This window comes from Myxocyprinus asiaticus, chromosome 33 (genome assembly GCF_019703515.2).
Source record: "Myxocyprinus asiaticus isolate MX2 ecotype Aquarium Trade chromosome 33, UBuf_Myxa_2, whole genome shotgun sequence".
Classification (NCBI taxonomy): Eukaryota; Metazoa; Chordata; class Actinopteri; order Cypriniformes; family Catostomidae; genus Myxocyprinus; species Myxocyprinus asiaticus.
In genome coordinates, this window is record NC_059376.1 from 8,688,014 (window position 1) to 8,706,496 (window position 18,483).

Here is an 18,483-nt window from a genome sequence, read left to right on the forward strand (position 1 = left end):
GATTGACGTCTACATTAGCCAATCAATGTCCGCGCCTCTACTTTAGTTTCGTTTGTGCCGAGGTTTGGACCAATCAGGGCACGCTTCTTCCTTGGAGGGAGGCGCTTTCATTGGCCGAAGCTTCATTGGCGTTACCAAGCAAGTGTGCGTGATCCTTCCTGTTACGAAAAGGGGAGTACGACGAGTAGAACAGGTCGGTAGCTAATCCTGATGCAAAACTAGTTTCATTATTGTTTTTACACAATTATCTACATATATTCTGAAGTTAAACCCAATCACAATCGTAAATATTCCATATTCGTTTCCATGCACACGGTTAGTCTTCGCAACTTGCCTTGTTTTTTCTTTGCTAGAAAGCTAGCGTCAGCTCTGCTAGCTAAGGAAGCTAATAGCCTTGATAAGCTCATCCACTGTATTTTTCATGTTCATATATGAATTATTTCGTTTTATTTCTTAACAATGAGGCATTTTAAACCCCAAAACTTGTAATTTGCTGGCTAAAATTATATTTATGTGTTGTACGGTAATTGGCTACCTAGCTCTAGCTTCCTGAAACCATCTATTGTTTATTGGCCAGTTAGGAAACTGATCCATTACAGGAAGATAGTAAGGAGCGAGTTCACTTGATAGTGTAGATGTGGCTCAAAACACAGTGAGCTCCCTAACGAGCCAGTATATTTAGGCATAAACTTCTTCGAAAGTTGTAGTCGCACATACGGTAATATGCGCTCGTGGTGCTACAAAAGTATGCATCTCAAAAGATTTTGGGCCACACTCGAAGTGTTGGTTTTTTCTATGCTTTACCAGACAGGCAGTATGAGTTAATAACTATAGGTTATCTAAGGTTTTTTTTTTTAGTATTGAAGAATCACAACTAGAATCATTTTCATTTCTGCTTTTGTGATATAGCCTATTTTTTATTTTATTTTTTTAATCCCCTAAAATTGAATGCCCAATTCCCACTACTTAGTAGGTCCTCGTGGTGGCTCACCTCAATCCGGGTGGCGGAGGACGACTCAGTTGCCGCCACTTCTGAGACCATCAATCCGCGCATGTTATCACGTGGCTCGTTGTAGTGGTGCACCGATACCACTTTTTCTCTTCCGATCTGATTCCGAATAGGAAATCTCAGTATCGGCTGATACCAGATAATCAGTTTAGAATATCTTTACATTATTGTGTGGAACTAATTGGGAGTACTCTTTAATGTGTAAAGAAACAAACCTCTAACTACACATTATTTCAATATAAATGTATAGCTTATTAAGAAACACTTTATAATTAGTATACTGGATAATGTAGCAGCAAAATTAACAGTAATTCCAGTCTTCAGTAGAAAAGAAACCAGTGTTTTTTTTTTTTTTTTTAATAAATGTTTCAACTTGCATCTGGACTTTAAAGGATTCAGATCTCTTTTTTTTTTTAAATTTAGTTGTCAGATATCAGTCCTCTTTTCATTCACACAGTTATTTTTTGGAACCCATTCAAATTAAATATTGTTATAAATTGTAAATAAATACTAATGATGACAATAATAATAATAATAATAAATTGTTATTAATATTATTATTATTATTATTGACTTTTAATTTTTAAATGCAACAGTAATATATTTAAATCGTGCACTTTTTAAACCCTCACGCTTTTATTTTGACATTCTAAACTCTCCAGGAAGTCCTGTATGTGTCTGTTTGTAGGCAAGTTCACAGTAGTTTAATTAGCTTCTTATTCAAATTCTGGTAAAATGCACCTCCGGTGCCATTCTAAATGCATATTATTAGTGAACTGAACTATTGAGCATCTACATCTGAGATGCTGTTCTTGAGTAGCGCTCAAATGTTGCGCACCACTGTGAAGACTAAAATTAGCTGCGAGTGCATCACCAGCCTGTGCGTGAGTTTGTGTCAACAGAGCAGCACCATTCACTAACATGCTGGCGCTGCGCATACTATATATTTACTTATTAAACACAGCCTTTTGTGATTCACAGAGCTATCACACGTCTTCAAGTGGCTTTGAATAAAATGCACGAGTCATATGAGCTGCTTTAATGTTTTTTTTTATGGTTCTTTTATGTCATTTTTGGAGCTTGACAGTAACGAACATGACTAACACACAGTATCGGATTTGGGCCGGACCGATACCCGATCCGTCTAAAAGCTTCAGTATCGGAGCCGATACTGATCCAGGTATCGGATCGGTGCATCCCTAGCTCGTTGTGCATGACACCATGGAGACTCCCAGCATGTTGAGGCTCATGCTACTCTCCGCGATCCACGCACAACTTACCATGCGCCCCATTGAGAACGAGAACCACTAATTGCGACCATGAGGAGGTAACCCCATGTGACTCTACCCTCCCAAGCAGCCGGGCCAGTTTGGTTGCTTAGGAGACCTGGCTGGAGTCAATCAGCACACCCCGGATTCGACCTTGCGACTCCAGGGGTGGTAGTCAGCATCAATACTCGCCGAGCTACCCAGGCCCCCAATGCCTATAGATAGGCCTACAAAGACCTGATGCACATGATTAGGGCCCTTAGGACTTTTCCTCATATATTGCTGCTTATTACAGTAGCCATGAGTGTGCTCGATGGACAAGAGCACTGTTTATTTCGATGAGAGCAATAATATTATAATACACCAAGCTTGGGACTAGTATCCTATCTGGTCAAATAACATTTTCATTCATGGACTATTTGTATTTTTCCTCAGGCATTCATTAGGACAGAGAGGGCTGTTCATCTTCACTCACTGTAGATCGATAATGGAGCCAGAAAACGACTCGCATGAAGAGGAGACCACATTCAGCAACAAAGATAGTAACGGTAAGATTTAGCGAGTTTAAGGTCAACATGAAATTAAAATGGACCTAATTTAGTATTTTAATACACTTTTTCTGGTCTTATCGTGCACAAGTAATTTTTCTTTCTTGTTGAATTTTTTGTTCCACTGTGAAATACTGCACATTACAGAAGTACTATGGGTTGCGAATGCATTGTGAATGTTTACCTGAAGGAGGACTGCTTTCTTTGAAGTTAATCTGAAATTCACGATATAATAATTAGAGTGTCCATTTGTGGTTGTGCTAATATTCACCTTTATTTCCACTCAGGTAAGCGTTCTGCTGAAGACATGGATGAGGACAAGCCCTATAAACGCTCCAGAAACTCAGATGACATGGTAGAGCTCAGAATCCTGCTACAGAGCAAAGTAAGCACATAAATATTCTCTGTCACCATTGGGGTTTATTTTTCCGACTGTATCTCAATGCTGATTGGTCCTCTCTTCAGAATGCCGGAGCAGTGATTGGAAAGGGTGGGAAGAATATTAAAGCTCTGCGCACAGATGTGAGTACTCTTCTGTTTGGCTTGCGCATTCTCACATGTCTGTAATACTAGGTTATTTTGGCATGCAAACGGTAATATCTTTGAGAACCAACAGAAAGCTTTACACTCGAGAAAATGCATTTTCTGCAACGGAGGCTGTATGTTGTGTTACAAAAGTAGTGCTTTTATATCATAGTAAGTCCTTTGCAATGAAGTACATACCCCATGTTCTACTGTGCTCTTTAATGAATCGCAGAGTATATAAAATGTGCCAATCATTGATACAGGCTGAAATAGTATTATTTGGCCTAATACATATTCTCATAATCTCTGTTCCTCTCCTGTCCTCCATTCTCCTCCAACATTATGAGATTTGAAAATCCAACTGAAAGTTTTTCCAATTAAAAAATGTATTCCTCTTCCACTCCCTCTCCCCTTTTCCTTGTTTATTTTTTCTGTCCATTTTTGGCCAATTCCCATATTCTGGATCGACTTGTACCGCCCACCTGCGTTGCCGCCTGACCTCCTGACTCCCTGGTTGGCCACACCAATAATCCCGCCCTTCCTATTGGGCGGCTTACTTGATTGACATCCGTGTGCTTGATTGCTCTGGGTGCTTGGCCCCGCCCCCTGCAGTACAATGCCACTGTGTCAGTCCCAGACAGCAGTGGGCCCGAGCGGTACGTGCCACTCAGATACTCCAAACCTCCAAGTCATATCAGCACTGTTACTATCAATATCAGAACTGTTTTAGCATCCTTATTGTACAAAATACTGCCATAAAAAACCTCAGTGTGATGCTGTCATGACTATCAATATTTTGAAATACTGTGATGCTATATTAAAATGCCTTTTCTGTCATATAAGGAAGCCCTCTCCCACCCTGTCTCCTTCTCCGTCCACTCTAAAACAAGAAATGTTCTTTTATTGTACCTCTGGGAAATTTACTTCCTCCACATATTTCCTCCATTTAAAGGTTTCTTGTTAATACTAAGATGAATTAAGTTATTGGGGGTGAAGGGCCAGCACAAATATATAAATGTTCTCCCTTTTTTGTTTGTTGGATTGTTTTACTGTGATATTTGACTTGTTCTGGTCCCCCAAGAAGCTCTGTTCACTGACTCATCTTTGCTCTGCTACTTCCATTCTGTTCATCTGTCTCAGCTCTTTCTATCTCCTCTGTAGTGGATTAGGAAATCGTAGTGGAATAGGAAGTCCTGCTTCATGTTCATCTCTTCCATGTGCTCGCGCTCTCTCTCTCTCTCTCTCTCTCTCTCTCTGCACTTTGTCACCCCTCTGTCACGTTAAAGTGTTAGTTCACCCGAAAATATAAAAATTCTCTTGTAATTTTTTTCACCCCTGATGTCATTCCAAACCCATTTGACTCCCTTTTTTCCATGGAACACAAAAGGAAATGTACAGTAAGGCAGAATGTTAGATACTAGCTGGATTTCCATCGAAATGTGTTGCATTTTTTATGTGCATTTCTAAAAATTAGACTAAAGGAAAATGAGTCCTTTCGCGTTTGCATCAACTACGTCATACGCATTATCTTGAGGAAGTCGCCTTGTCATGGAGCAGCTGAAAAACCTTCTTGCTTTGGGGCGAGTTCTGTTTGCAGGATTGGAGCAATTGTACCTCTTTTTATTAAATGCTGCCAGAAGATGCTGCAGAGCAAGTGTAATATCTGATATAATGAGGGCTGAATTGTACGCCGTTAGCCTCCGCATACCAGGGAGCGCCCGCACCTGTTTTGGCGGATTGCGAGGACCCACTTTGACGACCAGCTGTGGGTTAAACACTTCCGAATGCCAAGAACTATATTTGAAGAATTGTATGCCACGGTCTGTCATTTTGTTGGGCCAGTCTCATCAAGCTTATTGCACACTCATAACACATGCACGAATGGTCATAACACGTCATCCTTTGCAAATAAACCGTTTCTATCATCTTAATGCGCATTTTAAATAATGCAGAACTCTAGAAAATCCATCTTCTAGCGCATTTAAGCAAATTTGGAGTTTATTCGCATATCAGGCGTTTCCATTTAGGATTTCTTATGTGCGATTTCAAAATGTGGATGGAAACCCAGCTACTGACAGCCTCAGTCACCAATCTGAGAGGCTTTTTTTTTTGTTTGTTTTTTTGTTTTTTTTTAAAGAAACAGAAGAAAGTCATTTGGGTTTGAATAGACATGAGGGCAAGTAAATGATGACAGGGTTTTCTTTTTTGGGGGTATATTCCTTAAAGCTCCCAGGCATCCCTCTTTCTCACTATATGTCTGAACTTCCCTGTACCTTGACATTTCAGCAACTGGAAGGAGCTTCAGTTTGTTTTTCATTGTTTTTCTGTGTTTTTTTCACTCCCCTTTGACATAAAGGAGTGCATGACTACATGACACTCCATGGGACCAGTTTGTTCCCTCTCCTTAAATCAACAAACAGAAACACTGAGTGTTTTCTTTAGGCTGTATGTATGTCTAATATCCTCTGTCTTCTCTTTTCTCGTGGAATGCAATTCATTGCTTTGGCAGAATCCTAAGCATCAGTGCTGATATTCCCACGGTAGCTGGGATATTGCTGAAGATCATACCCACTCTGGAAGAGGTGAGAGTTTTCATAAATTTGAAATATGGGATAGGAGCATGGGTGGGCAGTTGATATTTTTTTTAATGTATTTATTTATTTATTTATTTTGCTTAGAGTTAAGATCACTATCATTTTACGATTTTGAAGAAATTTTTTTATTTCAGTGATTTACAAAACCTGAGCATTAGGCTAGTAAACATAGTAACATGCAATTTAATAAAGGTTCTAACAAAATGTTAGTCTATGCTTTTAGTCTATTTGAAAAATGCAATAAACCAAAAGTAGGAAGTGTAAGTTGTAAATCAAAAATATATATCAGAATGTCCCACAAGAGGGCGCAACTAAAATATTATAAACCAGAGAGCACTGTTATTGCAAAAAAAAAAAAAAGAATCCTGTTAAAATGAAGTGCATAAAAAAAGGATTTAGCCCATTCATATTCTAACTTGCTAAAGTGAAGTAAAAATCAAAATGAGAGGAAAAAAGCTGTATAAACATTTCTATGTTAACTTAGTGTTGCCCTGGTAAATAAGCAAATATGCTTTAAAAAACACTCATTAAATTAAAGCAGTGGAGCAGTCAGTGTTTCTTTTGTAAACTTTGCTTCAAGCTTAAAGTAATTATTCAACAACCAGTAATAAATAGAGAACAGATTAAACAGTGCTTAAAGTTTTCAGTAACAATGTAAAAAAAAAAAATATATATATATATAATGTATATATGTGTATATATATATATATACATACATACATATACATACAGTGATCAGCCACAACATTAAAACCACCTGCCTAATATTGTGTAGGTTCCCATCGTGCCACCAAAACAGTGCCAACCTGCATCTCAGAATAGCATTCTGAGATGATATTCTGATGATATTCTCACCACAGTTGTACAGCGTGGTTATCTGAGTTACCGTAGACTTTGTCAGTTCGAACCAGTCTGGCCATTCTCTGTTGACCTCTCTCATCAACAAGGCATTTCCGTCCACAGAACTGCCGCTCACTGGATGTTTTTTGTTTTTGGCACCATTCAGAGTAAATTCTAGAGACTGTTGTGTGTGTGTGAAAATCCCAGGAGATCAACAGTTACAGAAATATTCAAACCAGCCAATGCAATTCTGAGATGCGGGTTGGCGCTATTTTGGCAGCACGAGGGGGACCTACACAATATTAGACAGGTGGTTTTACAAAATCAGTGTATTTACAAAAATAATTAAAAAAAAAAAAAGTAAATCTAATGCAAAATAAAACTACTTGTTGATGTGCATGCCCCCCACCCAGAACTGATGTCACTTTGCTTAAATTAGTTCACACATACTATATAGTCTAGTCAAAAAAGAGTTAATAATGTTGACATATTATAAAGATGAATAATTTGTCAACATGAACAGTTTTGAACAGCACACTATATGGTAAATGTGAGCTAATTTAAGCAAAGTCAAGTCAAACCCATGGGTGGGGTCAATTAGCATCAACAGGTTAAATTGTTGACTATGTTTACCGTGTGATTATTTGATATACATTAATACTATTTTGATGCAGTCAGAATATCTGAATGCCCATAACAGAGAGAAGCAGGTGTATTAGGTTGCATTTATACATCGCACGGATCAAAAATTGAGAAATGATTTTTGTCCTATCTGCTTATACATTAACATCTGTGTTTACGTTAATATTGCGTCAAGAGGGGCATTTTGACAAAAAAATAAATAAATTTGACTGTTCACGCACACAGCTGCATTCATCATGTGACACGAGCGCACAGGCAGACATATGCATGCGAGCGTTTGAAAGTAGCCAGCTGAAGTCAAACGGTGTGTAGCTACCGAATTGAGTCACCCTATAAAAATGCATCTCAAAGCGAATTCCAAAATTAAATTTGACCGCCAAACAGAGGCATGCAACAGGAACGTTAACATACATAGCTGAACCGTTGTCATTTAGGATTTATTTTTATATCGTTATTTTTAATACATGTGTTCCATTGCGATTTTAGCTTTTTAAATTATTTTTTTAGTAGCTTTTGAATCTTCTATCAAAATCATTATTAAAGTAATATCGTTATTAAAGTTTTTAAAATATTGTGATAAAAGTATTTAATAATAGCGCCCACCCCTAGATGCATGACGTTTGAATGTCTAAAGTGATTTTCTTCTCTGATTGGTTGGAGCAGTATCAGCATTATAAGGGGGTGGACTTTGACTGTGAGCTGAGGCTGCTCATTCATCAGAGTCTAGCCGGAAGCATCATCGGTGTGAAGGGTGCCAAGATTAAGGAACTCCGTGAGGTAAGATGCCAGTACAAGAATTTTCACAATACATTGAATTTCCTGCAGTGGTCCCTTTTAATTTTGACATTTTCTCAGACAGTGCATAGCTAAACTGTCAGTTATTCTATTGCAGAGCACCCAGACCACCATCAAGCTATTCCAGGAGTGCTGTCCTCAGTCCACTGACCGTGTGGTGCTCATTGGGGGCAAAGCAGATCGAGTGGTGCAGTGCATTAAGACCATGCTCGAGCTCATTGTGGAGGTCAGATTAACATCATTTGGAATGGAATACTAGTGTACTGTTTACTGCATAGTGTGCAGTTTACAGTGCATCCGGAAAGTATTCACAGTGCTTCACTTTTTCCACATTTTGTTATGTTACAGCCTTATTCCAAAATGGATTAAATTCATTATTTTCCTCAAAATTCTACAAACAATACCCCATAATGACAATGTGAAAGTAGTTTGTTTGAAATCTTTGCAAATTTATTAAAAGTAAAAAACGGAAAAAAAAATCACATGTACATAAGTATTCACAGCCTTTGCCATGACACTCATAATTGAGCTCAGGTGCATCCTGTTTCCACTAATCATCGATGAGATGTTTCTACAACTTGATTGGAGTCAACCTGTGGTAAATTCAGTTGATTGGACATGATTTGGAAAGGCACACACCTGTCTATATAAGGTCCCACAGTTAACAGTGCATGTCAGAGCACAAACCAAGCCATAAAGTCCAAGGAATTGTCTGTAGACCTCCGAGACAGGATTGTATCGAGGCACAGATCTGGGGAAGGGTACAGAAAAATTTCTGCAGCATTGAAGGTCCCAATGAGCACAGTGGCCTCCATCATCCGTAAATGGAAGAAGTTTGGAACCACCAGGACTCTTCCTAGAGCTGGCCGCCCAGCCAAACTGAACGATCGGGGGAGAAGGGCCTTAGTCAGGAAGGTGACCAAGAACCCGATGGTCACTCTGACAGAGCTCCAGTGTTTCTCTGTGGAGAGAGGACAACCTTCCAGAAGAACAACCATCTCTGCAGCACTCCACCAATCAGGCCTGTATGGTAGAGTGGCCAGATGTAAGCCACTCATCAGTAAAAGGCACATGACAGCCCACCTGGAGTTTGCCAAAAGGCACCTGAAGGACTCTCAGACCATGAGAAACAAAATTCTCTGGTCTCTTTGGCCTGAATGGCAAGCGTCATGTCTGGAGGAAACCAGGCACCGCTCATCACCTGGCCAATACCATCCCTACAGTGAAGCATGGCGGTGGCAGCATCATGCTGTGGGGATGTTTTTCAGCAGCAGGAACTGGGAGACTAGTCAGGATCGAGGGAAAGATGAATGCAGCAATGTACAGAGACATCCTTGATGAAAACCTGCTCCAGAGCGCTCTGGACCTCAGACTGGGGTGAAGGTTCACCTTCCAACAGGACAACGACCCTAAGCACACAGCCAAGATAACAAAGGAGTGGCTACGGGACAACTCTGTGAATGTCCTTGAGTGGCCCAGCCAGAGCCCAGACTTGAACCCGATTGATCATCTCTGGAGAGATCTGAAAATGGCTGTGCACAGACGCTCCCCATCCAACCTGATGGAGCTTGAGAGGTCCTGCAAAGAAGAATGGGAGAAACTGCCCAAAAATAGGTGTGCCAAGCTTGTAGCATCATACTCAAAAAGACTTGAGGCTTTAATTGGTGCCAAAGGTGCTTCAACAACGTATTGAGCAAAGGCTGTGAATACTTATGTACATGTGATTTTTTTTTTTTTTTTTTTTTTTTTAATTTTTTTTTTAATAAATTTGCAAAGATTTCAAACAAACTTCTTTCACATTGTCATTATGGGGTGGTGTTTGTAGAATTTTGAGGAAAATAATGAATTTAATCCATTTTGGAATAAGGCTGTAACATAACAAAATGCAGAAAAAGTGAAGTGCTGTGAATACTTTCCGGATGCACTATATAGTGTGTACTAGGGGTTGCACGACTACTGATTTTTAATAGTCGACTTTTAAATAGATGTGTTTAAAAATATCAGTGTTGCTGTATGTCATCAGCCATTGGTTGCCATGGAAACATGCATACTAGTTTCACACCTGAGGGGAATTTAATGACAGATGGTCTGAGCTTTTTGTATGTGAACAGATCGGATGAAATAAACAACAACCATAAAGTTATCTCCTCGTAAACGACTTTTTATTAGAAGCGTGCCAATATATACAGTTGCAATCAAAATTATTCAACCCCCTGACCAGCAATACATTCTGGTGAATTAAAACACATCAACTAAACCTCAGTAAACAAAGTACGTTTTTAATACGCATTTGAGTGATTTTGAGAACAAAGAGTTCCATTTACCCACATTTTAAAATAGAAAATAACATTCTCTCCACAAATGTCATGTCAGAAATATTCAACCCCCAAAGTCAGTCATTTGTGGAGCATCCTTTATCCTTAACAGCAAATAAATGTTTCAGGTAAGTGTTCTCAGACTTCGGACACCTCTCTGTTTAGAATTTTTACACATTTCTCATGAGCAAAAGCTTCCAGCTCATTGACATTCTTTGGTTTCTGTGCTGCCGCTGCTTCCTTGAAATCCCAACAAAGGTTTGCAATGGGATTTTAATGATGGACTGAAAGGGCCATTTAGGGACATTCCACGACCTATCCCTGAACCAGATTTTGGACAACTTGGATGTATCCTTGGTGTTATTGTCTTGCTGGAAAGTCCAGTGATCACCAAGCTTCAATTTACACACTGAAGGCATCACATTTTTCATGCCAAAATGGCCTGATACCTGGAAAAATCCATGGTGTCAGTCACATAGTCAGGATAGCCGTTTCCTGCAGCTGCAAAACACCCCCATAACAGGACTGACCCACCTCCATGCTTGACTGTGGGGATGGTGTCATTCTTGTCATCACCTTGTCATCTTACTCCAGACATACTGCTGACACATGGGTCTAAAACATATTTTCAGTTTAGTGTCATACGTCTATAAAACCTTCTTTCAGGACTCCACAGGTCTTTCCTAATTACTTCTTGAATATTCAAGTCAGCATGTCCCTTGGTGAAGTTTTGCTTTCTTCCACACCCCAAGAAGGTTGCTGTTGTACCATATTTAAAAAATGTTTGAATGGTGCTGCCAACTTTGTACCTTGGAAATGTACTTTTAGCCACGACCTTTCTTGTGTAATGAAATAATCTCCTCTATTAGCTTTTGAGACAGCTTATTTTTAATTCCATTTTTTTGTATAGAAATACATTTTTGCTTACAAAGCTAAACTTAAATTTTAAAACTTAAATAAGTGCCATTGCAGATTGATGACTTAATTTAGTTTTAAAACAATTACTTGTGGAGCCTTGCATATTTAAGAAACGGCTACATGCAATAGGGGTTGAATAATTATGACATGGTTGTATTTTTAAAAAATCCTGCTATTTAGAAATATTAGGTTATATATTCACACTATGACTTTGAATGTATTACTCTTCCTTACTGTCTTGGCGGGGTTGAATAATTTTGATTGCAACTGTAGGCATACTTGCTGTAACATAGTTAAAAGTTAACATAAGTGTCTGAACATAGGCTATTTACCTTTGCCTGGACTACCTGTAGCTGCAGGCGGTTCCCCGTCCTCTTAACAGATAGTTTCAGGCAGACACGCGATCTTGCATGCAGACGAAAATGGGGATACATTCCGTCATGTCAGTGGACTCAGTGAAGCACTTTCCAGTGTGTCCCCACAGGATTTTGTGAGACTGTGGTGGGTGGACATCTGAATGATTGGGAGTGAGAGATGCCGAAGCAACAGCGCAAAACACAACATTAGAGATATTTTATGTTATTATGAGAAGTGTAAAAATATTTTCGGTTCATTATGAAACTGTGGTGGGACAAATTAGGCCGCCACAGTCTATGTAATTAATGGGAAACACTGCTTTTCTAAACTGTCACCGAATCATCCAAGTCAGATGTCTTAACACACAAAGTTGATATTTGGGAAGTATTCCGTCAGGTCATCGGACTCCAACTTAAGTGCTTGACTGTCGCAACTGTCACTGAATCGTGTTCCTGAAGGGGCCAAAGAAATAGAGAGTGCAAGAGGAGAGAAAGGCATTGGGAAGCAGGAGATGAAAATTATTAGAAAATAAAAACAGCACCCACGCCTCCCGAACCGTTATCTCATCATTATTTTCAGCTGTTTTTTCTCTTTTTGTGCAAATCAGTGCAATAACAGGCGAGAGCCCATCTTAAATGTTGTTTGTTGACATGTAGTCACAAATTAACTCTCCCTTTGCTATGTGCGTGAGTTTGTGAATTAATTTCAGAATCATAGTTTCAGTCGGGGATAATGTTCGTGTGGTTTATGCATTCAGTCTGCGATCAGATCTGTAGTGTGTGCTTGGCTTTAGGATATGCGTCTGACCATTTCTTTTGAACATCTCACTCTGTCTCTTGCTCGCACATTAGAGCCACTGCGCTGCCGTGGTTTAATTTGAACTCCGAAACGATTCTGAATTTTCCAGAACCGTTCGAGAAAGAACCGCAATGCATCTGAGAAGCAATTTGTTTTTCTCTCACCCTTACTATATACAGCAGAAATAGTAAGAGTAGTACGCTATACTGAAATACTTTACTTTCTTTCTCTCTCCAGGCTCCCATTAAAGGTCGTGCTCAGCAGTACGACCCCAACTTCTACGATGAGACGTATGACTACGGTGGCTTCAGCACGATGTATGAAGAGCGGGGGCGTCGGCCAATGGGAGGCTTCACCTCGAGGGGGCGTGGAGGTGGCTTTGACCGTATGCCCCCCAGCGGAGGTCGCGGTGGCCACCATATGCCACCGAACAGGAGGGACTATGATGACATGAGTCCACGCAGGGGCCCCCCTCCACATCAAAGAGGAGGGAGAGGAGGGGGCCGCCCCCCACGTAACATGGGAGGACCTTCCCATCATAGGAGAGGGTGAGCCACATTTTCATCTACTATCCCTTTAAAAAGGAGGTACATTAACTAGCAGGGATGCAAACTCCTCACGTTTTGGCGAAATTCACCGTTTTGAAATTCATCACTTTTGTAATTCATCTGAAGAGTTTAGGACTCCCGCGTGATTCATTACAGCAGTGGCCAGTTGCGTGCTTGGCAACAGCAGTCCTACTGAGGTAGATCGCTTGATTACAGCTACGACCGATCGCGTGCTTTGATAAAGCAGCGCGCGCACAGTGATTCTGCGTCTGACAGGAATGAAGCGTGAAGGGCTCTGAAGAAGCGGCACTCGTGAAATCTCTCATTCATAAACAAACTGAATGAATTGGTACATGTACTGACCGACTGAATGAGAGGGCATGTTGTTCGTTCACTTTGGCATCGGTATGTAAGTCTAAATTGTTCATCAAGGAGAGAAAGTGGTGGAAGAGCTAGTAATGTGTAAAAATGACTGACGTGTATACACGCTGAGGGGCTTTCACATGACTCGTGTAAGCGCTGACGAATACATTGAAGTCTATGTAGTGACGCGTCAGCGCAATCTCGGCCCCAACTTCACACCAAAGTGTTTTTCTCACACGTTTTTTTCTCACAAAGTCTTTGAGAATACAAAGCAACAAGAACGATTTAAAAACTATCCAAAAGTATGAAGAGATATTGAATGTCTCAATTTCTTTAAATTAAATATTACCTTGTTGTTTCCAAGAATCCAGAGATCCCAGTTATTGAACTACAGTAATTACATTCACCAAGAAAACGCTAAGACCTTAACGATATAAGGCATACTTTTTACTTTCTGCAATCAAAGCAATTGCCATTTTTTTTTATCTTCCAAATAGGCCTACATATTTTCTTTGTTTTCTGCGCATCTCCTGCTTTCTTGCTTTGCAAACTCGTAAAATCACCCTTTCGTGACGCTTTTTGCAACGCTTGTCATGCAGAGGGCAAAGCACCGTTTTACGCTGCCATTGAGCAGTGTTGACAACTCGACGTAAGTCAGGTGGAAGCTGCTTTACAATGATGAAAGAACATCATCGAAATTCTTGATTATTATTATCATTAGGCTATTATCGTAATGTCTTTCTCAGAAAAGACATTCTCAGAAGTTTAAATACTTTTTTTTTTTTTTCTTATAATGCTTAAACATTCTACTGAAGACAGTAGATTTATTTATTTAGAAGGTAAGGACACTTAACTCATTATTATTAGACTATTATCGTTGTCTTTTTGGATGAAAAGTCATGCTCAGCAGTTCACAAACTGAAGGACAATTATAGATCTGCTTTGTTCTTATAATGTTAAACACTATAAAGTCTCTTGGTAGATTTTGGTCATGAATGACTCAATGATTCAATGACTCGCTCAGCACTGAAGATGCTCATTTTTCGCCACATAGTGACATCTCCAGAATGGGTTACTGAAGTAATCAGTTAATAAAACTGAACAAATTTTTGAAATAGAAGCAAGCCACACCAAAATACCCTTTATTTTTGCAGCTAATTCTGCTCAAGTTTGCAGTTAATTTGCTATACTTAAATCATTAAAATGGCTGGAATTGGTGCTTTTAGCTTATTCTTTACAAAGATATCACTATAAAAGAAATGTTGTGGATCAGTGATTCTTACCTTTTTTGCCTCTCATACCTTTGCATCCCTGAACCAGGGTTCGAATAGTACAATAGCAACCACCCAGAAGACTTAAGTAACCACATAGAAATGGCCTGGTAAATGCGATTCATTTTCACCATTCATGTTAATTGATATTAAGTATTTAATTGTCTTAATGTTGGATGGCAATATATGTCTGTTTATAGGGATGACCAATACTCCTACAGCTCCCAGCGTGGCCAAATGGAAGAGAGACGACAGTAAGTTCTTCATCTGGACCCATGTAGTTTTGGGGTTTATCATTTGTTTCTCTTCAAAAGGTTCAAAGTTATTGCTGCTTTTGTGTTTGCATAATTTCTAATAGATGGACAACATATAAAATGTTATGCCTTTTTAATGACACTGTTTCTTTACATGGGTGCAGTTCTCTTCATATTTATTTGTACCTTTTAAACATTTATATATAACTATATTTTCTCTCCTCATAAAAAGTACTGTGAAAAGGAATGGCATTTAGCAGCAGTTATGTTACATTAGAATTTATTATTGGCAGTTAATCGTTGCATGTCATAATTGCATTGCAGTAATTGTTTGCCTTTACTTTTTTCCAGTGGAGAAAGGAGAGGACGCAGTGATCGTTATGGAGGCGACATGGTTAGTACGCAGTGTTACACTTGTCCTGCTGGCAGTTTGCTTGCATTATAAGTTACATTTTTGGAATCAAGGTTTTATGAGTCTGTTGGAAACAGTCACTTAAGGAAAGGTGGTTTCCGTAACAATAGCATCGAAGGCTGTTTTCCGTTACCTGGCAACACACTTTTGACTTGCTAGTTGCCATGGAAACCGAGGGACTGACTAAAGTCTTTTTAGCTAGTCAGTCCACTCGGCGGCCAACTTTGGAATGGTGTCGGGCAGGCTGGGCAGCAATTTTTCAAGCAGCATATAAGTGCAGCTCCTATCTACTTGAATGGGGAAAGACAGAAATCTCCAAAATGGATGGTCAAGGTTACGATCAAAGAACATATTTCAAATCAGCAGTAAAATCTGACAACATTGTCATAAATTGTGCTGCTTTAGCTGAGATTATGCAAAAAAAATATCGTATAGCTAATGCGCATGCGCATCCTCAAGTTGATTGACAGGCAATGTCTGTATCTAAAAAGTGATTGGCTCTTTTACATGTAGGGAGGGACTTCCTCTTCTACATCCATTGGGCATTCCAATTTCTCCCTATTAATTTTAATAGAAGTAACCCATTCACTTAGCAGAGCTAAGTAGTCTCTGGATTGACTGAATAGCTAAGGACTCCTTGTATGATGTTTGTTCTGTGTAAGTTGTCTGAAAACATTGTGTTATTTTAAATGTCGTACTTATGGTCTGTTTTCTCTTGTGTTTCAGAATGATGGATATGGTACGTTTTTATTTTTTTAAATCTTTGTCTTTCCCCATTTCATTTGTGAGGTTTAAAGGAGAGCTTTTAGCTGCTCTCTTTAAGAGTAGTGGTACTGGTACTGTAATTTATTTTCCCCAAAACAGACAATAATTCATCTTGGGATTCCTATCAGTCTGGTAAGTGTCCCAGCCTGTAATCAAGGCATAAGAAAGTTCACCCTCTGAATCTCAAATGATCATCGATTTCACTTCACTTTCTCTTGTGTTTCACTGATGCTCAGGTGGAAGGGGTAACTGTAGCGATTTGGGAGGCCCTGTTATCACCACACAAGTGACAATCCCCAAAGATGTGAGTACAGTGATCCATACATACAGGGCATGTGATCCTCTCCTAATGCCAAGTCCCTACTTCTAAATCACATTCGTTGAACTCGCCCTGCTGTGATTCTCAGCTGGCAGGATCCATCATTGGTAAAGGGGGTCAGAGGATCAAGCAAATTCGTCAAGAGTCTGGAGCGTCAATCAAAATTGATGAGCCCCTGCAGGGTTCTGAAGACCGCATCATCACCATCACAGGAACCCAAGACCAGATCCAGAATGCTCAGTACCTGTTACAGAACAGGTATGATACAAACTCGCTGTCTACTCAAACATGAGGGGTACTTCCACTTGGCCACTGTGTTCTTACTGATTCCCAATGAAACAATTTGGCACATAACGGCTTTTCTACCGCAGTTGTTGAAGCAATTTCATCTGCTTCCCGTTTTGATCTCCATCATACTTTCATATAGTGCAGGTCAGGATTTATATTTTGCAGACGCGTTTAAGGGGCCACGTGTGAATGAAATTTGAAATCTGATCAAGATGCGTAAATAGGCCCTTGAGTTCATGCTGTTAAATCTCAAAGTTGCTAGTACTGCAGCATAATGACTTGTCTTCTCTCCCACTTTGTCTTTACTTCAGTGCTCTACACCTCTTGGGCCGCCAGAGCTAACCAGCCACCTTTCTCAGGATATCCATCCAATTGCAGCTTGAGTCCTCACCACCATATGATAGCTTGACACATTACAAATCCTCGCCTGTCACCTAGAATCCCTCATAGAATACAAGCCCGAGCCCTCTGTTTGTTTTCGATTGTGGATTTTGTGGGGTTGGTTTTTTTTTTCTTCCTTTATATATATGAATCTTAATTTTATATGGGTCAACTTTCATGTACTTCACAGAAACTCCTTGCATCTGCTTTTCAACTGGATGTTTGTTTTGATTTGATTTTAGAGTTTTCTTTTTTGTTAGGATGATTGTTTTGTGAGTAATGAAATGTATTTTCCATCATTTAAAAAGCTCACTCCAAAATTTACACATGTACATGCAGGAGTTTGAAATTCATTCTATAGTGCAAATTTTCTTGTTTTCTAGAGAGTTTGAAAACAGAATTGAGTAAAGTAGGGAATGACATGTAAATATCCAGTGGAAAATGATAACTATGGACAAAAGGATATATCCTTGAGTCTCTTCCATGTGTGTGCTGGTTTTCCCTCAGAAATACAGAGAAGATTTTCACCAGGTACTGAAGCCTTGAAGTACTTTTTTGTACATCTTTTCTCCTGTCTGTCGCTGTTTTTAAAATCTAGTGATTTAAGGAATTTGCTCTACCTCTGGAATTTTTGTAGGTCTGCCATCCAAATGAATGCCCACAAATAGTCTGATTTTTAAAAAGAGAGAGAGAGAGAGAAAATGTGAATTTGAAGTTGTTTTTAGACTGTGTTTGCATCGGAGCAGGACAATAATTCTCACTCCCCCTTGTTTTATTTTTCTTAATTTTTTTTACGCAAACTGTCTCTAACGTTCTTCAACCAGACACATTTGTAGAGTTTGTCATTTGTCTGAAATAAAGGACATGCCATTTTTCCAGTGTGATGGTCTATAATTGTCTTTAAGCTTCACTTGATTCTGCAAAGCAGATGGGTAATCGAGGTTACAGTGAAGCACTTACAATGGAAGTGAATGGGACCAATTTATGGAGGGTTTAAACAAATGTGAAGCTTATAATTTTGTAAAAGCACATTAATTCTGTTAAAATGTGTGTATTTGAGCTGTAAAGTTGTTTAAATCGTCGTTTTTACAGTTGTTTTAGGGTTTGTTGACATCGTCGTGGCAACGAAGTTGTAAGATTTGCTATATCTTTACACAGAAAATGTTATTATTTCACACTAAAATCATGTGTACATACATTGTTTATGTCTTGTGGCTACATTTTTGAAAAAGTGAGTATTTTAACATTCAAAAATTGGCCACATTCACTTCCA

The 18,483-nt window shown here is 39.3% G+C and overlaps 1 protein-coding gene across 2 annotated transcripts; it reads left to right on the top strand.

Moving 5' to 3' along the window:
• Positions 1-139: 139 nt before the first annotated feature.
• LOC127424182 (heterogeneous nuclear ribonucleoprotein K-like) lies at positions 140-18,091 on the top strand. Of its 2 annotated transcripts, XM_051669148.1 has the most exons (15): positions 140-193; positions 2,713-2,825; positions 3,113-3,210; positions 3,291-3,347; positions 3,963-4,006; positions 5,860-5,932; positions 8,090-8,203; positions 8,319-8,447; positions 12,847-13,157; positions 14,992-15,045; positions 15,397-15,439; positions 16,184-16,196; positions 16,459-16,526; positions 16,630-16,799; positions 17,141-18,091. In XM_051669148.1, exons 2-15 carry the CDS (start codon positions 2,765-2,767, stop codon positions 17,169-17,171), a joined length of 1,266 nt encoding a protein of 421 aa, XP_051525108.1. In that variant the 5' UTR covers positions 140-193; positions 2,713-2,764; the 3' UTR covers positions 17,172-18,091. The 2 variants fall into 2 exon arrangements, 1 of the variants encoding a protein (XP_051525108.1); XR_007894422.1 differs by lacking the exon at positions 17,141-18,091 and having other exon boundaries at positions 16,184-16,354; positions 16,630-16,707.
• The last annotated feature ends 392 nt before the right edge of the window (positions 18,092-18,483 follow it).